This window comes from Humulus lupulus, chromosome 9, assembly GCF_963169125.1.
Source record: "Humulus lupulus chromosome 9, drHumLupu1.1, whole genome shotgun sequence".
NCBI lineage: Eukaryota > Viridiplantae > Streptophyta > Magnoliopsida > Rosales > Cannabaceae > Humulus > Humulus lupulus.
The window spans coordinates 40600767-40611260 of NC_084801.1; the positions used below are offsets into that span (position 1 = coordinate 40600767).

Consider the following 10494-nt stretch of genomic DNA (forward strand, 5'->3'; position numbering starts at 1 on the left):
CATGGGCCCAGTGCGTTGCGCCACGTGTCCAAGGGGAAAACAGGGATAACACCTATATATTCTCCAAGTACCGAAAATAGAAAACACCCCTACGGTAGGGGCAAAAGTGATGCCCCTACCTAAGAAAATTCCTATACATATATACATTGTTAGAAATATGTAAATTGCCTCAATGGAAATGGTAAAAAACCCTTACAACTCTAAGCAAATAATACAAAAGATAAATAGATTGATTAAATAAGATTACAACTCTATAACAAAAGATACATGTAAATATAGAAAATGGTAGAAGAATATAGTAATAGAAAATACAACTCTATAACAAAATAATACAAATAAACTAGAAGTGGTAGGAGAAAAGATGTAGAGGAGATTACAACTCTAAAACGAAAGATACAAGTAAATGAGTAAATAGAAAATAAGAGAAGAAGATGAAAAATAATAGTAGAAAAAGAAATTAACTAGAACAATGAACAAATACTCTCACTCACACAACCAAATTGAAGAGCATTGGGGATCACCAACTTGAACAAGGTTTATAACCTTTGTCCAAAAGCTTATTTCCCCCCTATCTCAAGCACTAAGGGAACTCTCACAAAGAAATAACTTTCTGGAATAAACAAGCCTCTATGGTGAATTTCTAGACAAGTGCTCTAGTGGATAGAAATTTGTGTCTTGTAAGTGAGCAATAGGCTCCTGTTTATAGAGTTTCGAGACACTCTTTGAATTTCAAATTCCACCAACCCCATAGTTGTTACCAATGTTTAATTGGATGTTTTATGGAATTAAAATAGAAATTTGGGAGGTACTTAGTTGTTGAAAATGTTCAAAATTGGATAAAACAGAAGTTTGGAAAATGCTATCAGCCTCTCTGCCCGCGGCCTGGGATAAGTCTGGTCGTGGCCACTAGCTTATGTCCCCCAGGCCGCGACCTCGAACAAACACTGGCCGCAGCCACAATGTTTTTTCAGCTACCAATTTTCCAAACTTTTCCAAAACGTTCCAAATTCATTCCCACTTGATTTTGTAACTTCCATACACATTATGGAAGTTAAAATCACATCTCTAACAGCCATATCTTTATGGCTTTGAGAAATTCAAATCAAAATGTGTAACATCAAATCTACACATTATTGGCTAATATTTGGAGGTTACAAATTTGTAACTGAATTTGTAACTCCAAATATGTTACATATTTGAATATTCACATATATCAAAATATTATAACTCTCTTTTATCTTTTATTTGTTACAATATGTGACACTCATTGTCACATTATTTAATCTAAATATCATATTATAAAATAATATAACATACATATAGGAATTTTATTAGGCAGGGCATCACTTTTGCCCCTACCGTAAGGGAGTTTGATATTTCGGCACTTGGAAAAATTATATCCCAATTTTTTTGCATAATGGCGTACATTATAGTTATAATAGACGTCCTGCAAATTTTTTAGAAATTTCAAATAATTTACGGTGCCGAAATGGTAGTCCAAACAATCAGTTTCACTCGTTGCTAATTTTTTTTATACGCGTGAAAAACAGACTGATTGAACTCTGATTACAGTATTTGGAATCTCCTGAAAATTGGCGAAATGCCTACTAGAATTATCATGTACACTATCATACCAAAAAAAAAAAGGGTTATAATATATCTAAGTACCAAAAATAGAAAACACATCTACAATAAAGGCAAAAGTGATGCACCTACCTAAAAAACTTCCTATATATTCTCCAAGAACCAAAAATAGAAAACGTCCCTATGGTAGGGGCAAAAGTGATGCCCCTACCTAAGAAAATTCTTATACACGTAGGAATTTTATTAGATAGGGGCATCACTTTTGCCCCTACCATAGGAGCGTTTGATATTTCAACACTTGAAAAAATTATAACGCGTGAAACTAATTGAACTCTGATTTAACACTGTAAATTATTTGAAATTTCCCGAAAATTAGTGAAATACCTACTAGAATTATTATGTACACTATCATACAAAAAAAATTGAGTTATAATATCTCTAAGCACCGAAAATAAAAAAAATACCCTATAGTAGGAGCAAAAGTAATAGCACTACCTAAGAAACTCCTATAAATAAAAATATATATATATATTTGTCAACTCCACCAAATTGACGAAGTCAAACAAATCATCAAGGCAGAAAGACCAGAACTGATAAAAGCCAGTGAACCAGTAAGTTGACTGACCCATCCTTGTTGTTGTGGTGTATATAAAAGGGAGAAGAAAGATATGCCAGTTCCTATCACTAACCATCCGAGAAAATTACTGCTCATAAATTATTGAAATAAAACAAAGAATTTCTCAACTGGCTTTGACACGTTTAGATGCGTTTTCTTCAGTCACTCCCATCTGAAACTGCACAAGTCAATAAAGAAAGAATGATCACCAAAACTTAGGGAATAAATGCCAGAATTCTCATTTATAACAACCAAGGAATGGGGAAGTCTACATGAGAAATTACTATTAAAATGTGGCTAAAATTGAAGCAATATTTGATCCCATAAACAAAGATTTGTATGGAAACGAAAGGGTGAGGATATAATATTATCAAGGGCTTTTGCAAAATGAATTTAACCTTGAAGCAACCCACTTGGTTGCATTGTAAAATTGATAGGTCATTTTGCTAAATTTACTAAGGTTGTCATTTTGGCAAACTCCTGTAATTGTTTCCTGAGACATTAACTTATTCTATACATACTATCTTTGTCTTTCTTAATGCTTCCCCACAGGCATAAACCACCAACTGGATCAACGATCCACAAAGATATTTAAAGAGTAATCTCACTCGCATAATTTATTATTATTTTGAAAAGAAACAAAACATGTATTAATGAGGACATAATACAATGGCAGTGTGATAAAGCAGACACAATAACATAACAAAAGTAAAATAAAACCCCTTCCCGTACAAAGTCCGGAAGAAAAAAACTCACACAATTTAATTAACAAATCAATCTCCATAATCAACAAAATTTCAAGCTAATGGAGGGACCTAGGTCTAGAGTATTAAAAAGATAAAATTTCTAATAGAAGCTTTTGATTTCTATTGATTTGCTCCCTTAATTATGTGAAAAAGCACCCTAAGCCAGGCTATAAGATGACCAATAAAGAATAGTCTACTCTTTTATGATTCTCATATGAAGAATTACAAAATCCATTTCAAGATGCAAGTACAAACGGCAGATTGCAAACAAAAACAATATAGGTTTTAAGAACAGTGTGCACCTTGAGGTTATATTTCATGAATCCAGACCATACAAATTTTGCACTGTCTTCCAGACCAAACAAAAAGTGGGAGTGACTATCTCAGGCATTATGATTGAGAAGGCCATTTGCAATTATGTTTCTACTTTCATTGCACAGTACTTGTGGATCGCTTCCTTCTATGGGCTTGTGAATAATGACCTTAACTGATCCACTATTCAAAATACCCTCCATTCCCGAAGGCATGACTTTACCAGTTCCTATAAGAGTAATAGGCACTACTGGCACTTTGGTTTTTGCTGCAATGCTGAAAGCGCCTTTCTGCATTTTAACATGAATAGAAGAAAATAAATTCAGAAAACTCGACAAGAATCTTTATATAATTGCAACCTCTTCTCATAAGAAATGAGAAAAACAAAGGAGAGGGAGAGAGAGAGAGAGAATATCTTGAAGTTGACCCTTTCAGTGATTCTAAACAGCTAGATGTATTGCACAGACCTTCAAACCACACAATCAGAGTGCTTTCTAATACAGAAAAACTTTACACTAGGCTTTACATGGCTCTAAAAACTAAAAAATACTAACAAAATTCATCCTTTAAGTTCATTGTTTCTCAATTTTCAATAACCACAACCAGCAGACATAATCTCACCTTAAAAGCACCTAACTTTCCATCTTTACTGCGTGTTCCCTCTGGGAAGAAAAATACAGAGGCCCCCTTCTTTACAAGATCCATGCAGCTCTTGAGACAGTCCTAAATGTAAAAAATCAAACACTCAATTCAAAGAAACTCTATATATCAGTTTAAAGAACAAGAAATTTTACTATATCCCACTTTTCCTACATCATCAATTAGGATTAGAAGGGAAAGAAATACCAACTGACTTTTGCTGTCCATGCGCTTTAAAGGAATCACACCCAACAGAAACATGGCCCATCCAATAACAGGAAAGAGAAATATGCTAGTCTTGCTGATGAACTTAAAGGCTCTACCAAGAGTGAGAAGAGTATATATGTCTAGAAAGCTCTGATGATTTGAGACATAAACAGCTGGAGTATCCGGCAAAGGCAAATTCTCCAATCCCTCAACTGTAATCTTAAAAAATGGACCAACAGTTAAACTTGCCCACATTTTAGCAATAAAATAATGAGCTTTTCTTCGGTATCGATCCAACAAGAGTACAAAAGGATGCTCCACCAGCATCAGCACAAACAGAAAAATTGCGACTACAGAAGTAACAGCATAGAAGCAAATCCCTCTAACTTTTGAGCGCAGACTGATGTCTGCATTTACAAAAAATATCAATAAGAAAACAGATGAGAATTACAACTACAGATTGTAGAAAGAAAATTGAGCCAAAAGAAAGCTATCGAAAAACCTGTTAATGGGGAAGCAGCCTCAGGAATGCCAGTTCCAGTAAGTTCAGATCTCATAATTACATGCCTGGGGATCTTATCTCGGTTTTTCATTGTCACATCATAATGTGGTATGTTAAGTTTCTCCTGTTTATCAGAATAACACCGCGATACAATGTCATGCTTCCTTGGAATACATAGATATGTATTGTGAGCATCTGTAGCAGAAAGGGAGAATAATAATAGTATTGATAAGTTACAGAATTGATAAGAGGAATTAAAGAGAGAATTGTATTGAATGAAACTATTTAACTACGTTGTAGTATTTTCATTAACTATGCTCCCGCCTAACTCTACAATATCTGGGAACAAGTAAACTGTAGCAAGAACTTGAACATCAGACCTTGCGAGAGCAAACCACGTGCCTGATCATTAGAATTACTCCTCTTAAGCTAAGCCAACTACAATATAGTATAATAACCTACTTTACGGAGAAAAAAATCACAATGACATTTTGGTACAGTTACGCAGGACAATATGGTTTTAGGCTTTTAGTCAAGAACATATTAGTATTACTTTTATCATACTTACCTTATCAGGAAATAAGTATTAAACCTTAAAGTTAAAGCCTGTTTCTTTAATTAGCAAAAATAAACATTATTTCACCATTTTTTCTTTCTGAGATAAGAATCTTCTATCAATTTTTTAGGTGCTGACGCTGTTCTTGTTGCCAACCCCAGGAAATTGGAGGTGCAAAATACAGAATGTAACAACCATAATTTTCCCTTCAAGCTACAGTCAGAATTCAAAAAGATAAATTTTCAGTAGCAAGTGGTCAGGGTCCCTAAACAATTTTTTTTATATATATTTATATAGGAAACAAAATCTTTATTGACTGAGAAAGAGAATACAGAAAGGAGGATAAGATAGGCTCCTGAAGAAAGCCATAATAAATTCACCAAATGAACAAAATCTAGGAAAGATAAATTTTTCCATCCAAGATAAATTAAGAAAAGGGGGGATCCTTAATTCTTTGCCACAGAAGCCCGAAGAGAAGCTTAAAATTTAACTTTTCTTAGTTGTGCCTAGAACTCAAATAATATTAATCATTTGTAATTCAACTGATGTGCAGCCAGAGCAGTCATCATAACTATGATGAGAAATGTGAAACAGGTTAGCACATTAATATTGTTTTCAGCAAATGAAATTTAAAATTTCACACAATCTTTAATATGCTGGATTTTTTTTAGTTATACTACACAAGCAACTGAGAATCCCGCATTCTAGAGTGACAAATACAAAAATATCAATAAAACAGAGCAGAAGCGCACGCAAGCATGGAGCAAGAAAACAGTGGTTAGATGACATACTAAGGATGCCTTCACTTACAAAAATTTGAATAACTCAAAGTGAGCCTTTTATGTGAAGAGCCCCCAACATAGAGTTCCTTACAAGTAAACACCTGCATGAAGTGGGAAGTGATCAATTCCATTATAAAGAAATTTTTTTACGGAAGCAGTTGCTGTATAAGAATGAATCACTACACAAGTTCCACATGAGAATTAAAAGAAAAAAGGCAAGTCTGAGCCAGGTCTAAGACAAAAACTGGGTTGGGAAGTTGGTTTGGGAGGGTATGAGTTGCACCCCAAACATGCTTAACATAAGTTGACCATTCAAATCAAAATCAGCAAGCTTTTGTGAGTTTTCACATCATAATACCATATTGGAGTTTTCACTCTCCCTGCCAAGTTTTCTACCTTTTGTAATCTGAGAGTAAAAATCATACTTAAATAATAAATCATGACATTTTGCAATATGGTAAGGGTGACAGTATGGCAACACTGGTAAAAAGTGATCATAGATGTGGAAAATTAGCCTTTGATAATCTTTATTGATAGAGAATAAGGCCTTTAAATAGGCACTGTACAGGTATAAACAAATCTAGTATTTAATACCAAATATTCTAGATTAATTGCAGATATTCTAGGGTAAATGAATTAGCCTAAAACTAAATAATCTAATTATAGTAACTTTCTCATAATTCAGCTTGGTTTCCTTTTTGGAAAGATACTAAGTAAATGCTTAATATTCAATATTTTCTACAATAAACAAACAAGACTTTTATCTCCTTGCTTGTTTGTTATGGTATAAAGGGTGACGTGAGCTTTACATACATGGAAGGGTTTTTTCAGTTCAAGGTAGGAAAATCATACTCCTTAAATCTAGTTTCAGTTCATAAATATATTTATGCTGAGACATTGTCCTTGTTCACTTGGGGCTTCCAAAAGTGTTATTTATTTTTTGGACAAGACACAAGAAGGTTCATCAAATCAGGGCGAAAGAGGATAGGATTCCTTGAAATTCTGCTCTTCTGTCCTAGCATACCTGAGAAGACTGAAGAGAAACAAGACCATGGCAAAGGTCCAGCTGAGGTTCTGATTTTAATTTAAAAGACATCCGCCTCAGTAATGTCTTGGAAGGCAAGAATGTCCCTTGACCACACAATAAAGACATAGTGCCATATGTGGAGGAACCACTTTCCATCCCTGTAAACAGAAACACATGCCCAAATGCTGTAAGAAAAAGATGGAAAATTGTTCTCAAAAGCTGTAATTGATGAAAGAGAGAAAAGATTAGATGACAAGAATATAATAGAAGCAAAACATAAAGTCCAAAGCTACAAATGACAAGAGAAAATAGAAACAAACAATATACAAGTACAGAAGTAAAAAAATGAATGTAACAACGCGGATGAGCACTAAGTAGATACATGAAACTTAAAATAAATTTGTTTCTTAAGAAATGGAACTTTTTAAAATGAACATAAGTACAAGAAAAAAAAATGAAAGAATAAGAGCTAATTAACACTGAGGAAGAATTGTGAGACTAAAAGTTATTCTGTGTTTAAATGAACATTAGAAAATAAACAAAATTTATTATCAGTATGATGTATCACCAAGTTAGTAAAATTTCAATACAGAGTTTTAAAAGAAAAAAAAATACACAATCTGTATTTGGACTAAAAACAATACTTTCAAAGTCCATAGTACACAGCTTTCAATTTAGCAATTCTTTACAAAATTAAAAACAAAGACAGCAATTTGGTTTGAGTCTTAAGCCAGTAAAATTTAAACTTCAACATACATATTACCCACAATGATAGTAAAGCGAACATAACGAGACTAATAGTTTGGAAAACCATCCCAAAATTCATGAATCTTCCTAAAACATAAACTCGTGACTCCTCTAACATTCTCTCATCTCTCGTATCCAACAAAGTACTCTACCAACTCCTCTACATTCTCTCAATCTCTCATATCAAAGCATATCTTGCATGTCTTTAAAGTTTGCGCGTTTGAAAAGCCACTCTATAACTGGACCTAAGTATAATTCAAAATAATTATTTAATTTGGAGTGTAACGTATTAGCGTGTTTGTCTAATCATGTAATTGATGTTAACTATTGGTATTAACTATGTAATGGGAGGTAATTGAAAGATTCCAATTAGATTTTCTGGGAATTTGGTGTAATTACTAATTACATTCAATTTTAAAATATTTATTATATAATATGTTTTTTGTGTAATTACTAATTATTTTGACAAATATACAAATACAATAAATTAATAATTCATAAATAATTACCACTTCAATTCTAAATACACCTTATATATTAATATATTGTAATTATTCAGATATGTAATCACAACCCTAAACCTACTTACACGATTGTTTCCAAACACGCCTGAATGAAAACAAAGCATCAAACCAATAAAAGCTCCAATACAAATGCCAATCAAAACCATGATTTTATTCCCCTTGATATTAAAACACAAAACCCAATTAGGTCTTCTAAGTACCGGGTCGGAAGAAACAAAATAATAACAATTACATGAAGTTACAGATTATGCACTGGTATTATTCATAGCCACCCAGCTTATAAATTCCTTTTCTTAACACATCTCATAGTAAAAGGAATCTTCTCGAATTAAATTTGAAGAACAAGAATTTTGTAACTTGCAAAACACAACAGAAAATTAACAGGGAAAAAAAACATGCAAAGGGAGAAAGTGAAGGAAAAGGCACCATCATTTCACAGAAAGCCTTTAAAAAAAAAGTTACCCCTGTTAGTGGATTTTAATGGCGGTCCAAAAAGGAGAACCGATGTTCTTGCCGATGGAGACGAAGAAGAAAGGCGTGTGCGGAGAAGGAGATGTCGCCGAAAGAGATGTATAAACCGAACTGGAGAATCAGATTCAGAGGGACATCTTTACTATACAGTCCCAATTTTTTTTTTTTTTTGTCAGTTTTAGGATTACTTGATAATTACCCAAAACTATTTTATTAGTTATTTTCTTAATAAATATTGACCGTAAATATCAGACAGAGAAATTCTATTTTTTCTGCTTATAAAAAAAAAAACAAATAAAAATATAAGGGAATGACTGATCATGGGGCAACTCCAGTCTCACACAATAATATATGTATTGATATAGACTGTAATTCTCTAAAAAAAATTAGTTTATGTATCAATATGTACTATTTGGTTTTGTCACACAATTTTATAACAAAATAGTTTTTGGCTTATTCACTAAATAACTTCTTTTTTTAGAAAATTATGTTTAAAATTTGATTTTAAGTAATGTATTAATGCTATGTTAAATTTTTATTAAAAAAGAAATGGCTACATTAAATTTATAACCTAAATAAGTAAATATTAAGAATATTAAAAAAATTGTAAAAAAAAAGAATATTAAAAAAAGGGATATTTAATTTTTAATGCAATAAGTGACACTTCGTTTGAAAAATACCTTATCCCTATAAGTCTCTCGTTTTGGTCCTACTAATGTCGTTACTACCCAAAATACCCCTGGCATAATTTTCTCAAACTCTCCGTATTCTCTCCCAAAATACCCGAACCAAGCAAACTTTGAAATCGATAGGCCTCGATTGAATCCGTAGAACCCAACCTTCATTGTCTTCCACGAACACGAACAAGGGCTCCCAAAGGTCGGACTTGACGATCGGAGAAGGTGAAGGAGAAAATGTCGAGCAAGGCAACCAAATTTTTAGGAAACAACCTCAAAGAAAGTGAAGGTGAGGGTTTTCTTTTTTAATCTGCAATATGTGTATGTGCCTGGTTTTTTTTGTTGATTTTTGTTCATAGGATAAATCGAGGCTGACAATGAAGAAATCTGGATTTTTTTTCGATATTTTCATGAAACTCGATAGAAATCAATAGGAATCGATAGGACTCGATAGTATAGGATGAGGAATGGATTAGACTGTGCCTCGATAGGAATCAACAGGAATCGATAGGACTCGATGATACACGACTTTGGGAATTTTTAGAACCTACCTCGATAGGACTCGATGATACACGGCTTTGGGAAGTTTTAGAACCTACCTCGATAGGAATCGATAGGACTCGATGATACACGGCTTTGGGAATTTTTAGAACCTACCTCGATAGGACTCGATGATACACGGCTTTGGGATTTTTAGAACCCTTCTCGAAAGGAATCGATAGGCCTCGATAAGACTCGATATGACTAGACTTTGGTTTTTTTGCCTTACCTCAATAGGCCTCGATAAGACTCGATAGTAACCCGATTATATTATTCTTTGTGATTTTGGAATCCACCTCGATAGGCATCGATAAGACTCGATAGAACTCGATTGTTTCTGCCTTGATAGTAACTGCATTACCAGATTGTTTTACATTTTTAACATTTTTTTTGTTTTTTTTTCCAGATGCCTGAACTTATTGTGCCATTGGAGAAACACTTTCCTGGCCGTGTCACTTATAGGGGTAGTGCTTACTTGGATACCCTTATAGAGCACTTTAAGAGGCATGGTCTTATTGAAAGGGCACAAGCATGCCCGTTGGGACAGTTCTTTAAGGCAAAACT

At 33.5% G+C, this 10494-nt stretch overlaps 1 protein-coding gene across 1 annotated transcript; it reads right to left on the reverse strand.

Moving 5' to 3' along the window:
* Positions 1-1921: 1921 nt before the first annotated feature.
* Positions 1922-8905, reverse strand: LOC133800449 (1-acyl-sn-glycerol-3-phosphate acyltransferase BAT2, chloroplastic). Its single transcript, XM_062238407.1, has 8 exons — positions 8705-8905; positions 6969-7129; positions 5973-6045; positions 4607-4801; positions 4105-4511; positions 3880-3981; positions 3249-3548; positions 1922-2378 (listed from the first exon to the last, which is right to left on the reverse strand). Exons 2-7 carry the CDS (start codon positions 7125-7127, stop codon positions 3330-3332), a joined length of 1155 nt encoding a protein of 384 aa, XP_062094391.1. The 5' UTR covers positions 7128-7129; positions 8705-8905; the 3' UTR covers positions 1922-2378; positions 3249-3329.
* Between the last annotated feature and the right edge of the window lie 1589 nt (positions 8906-10494).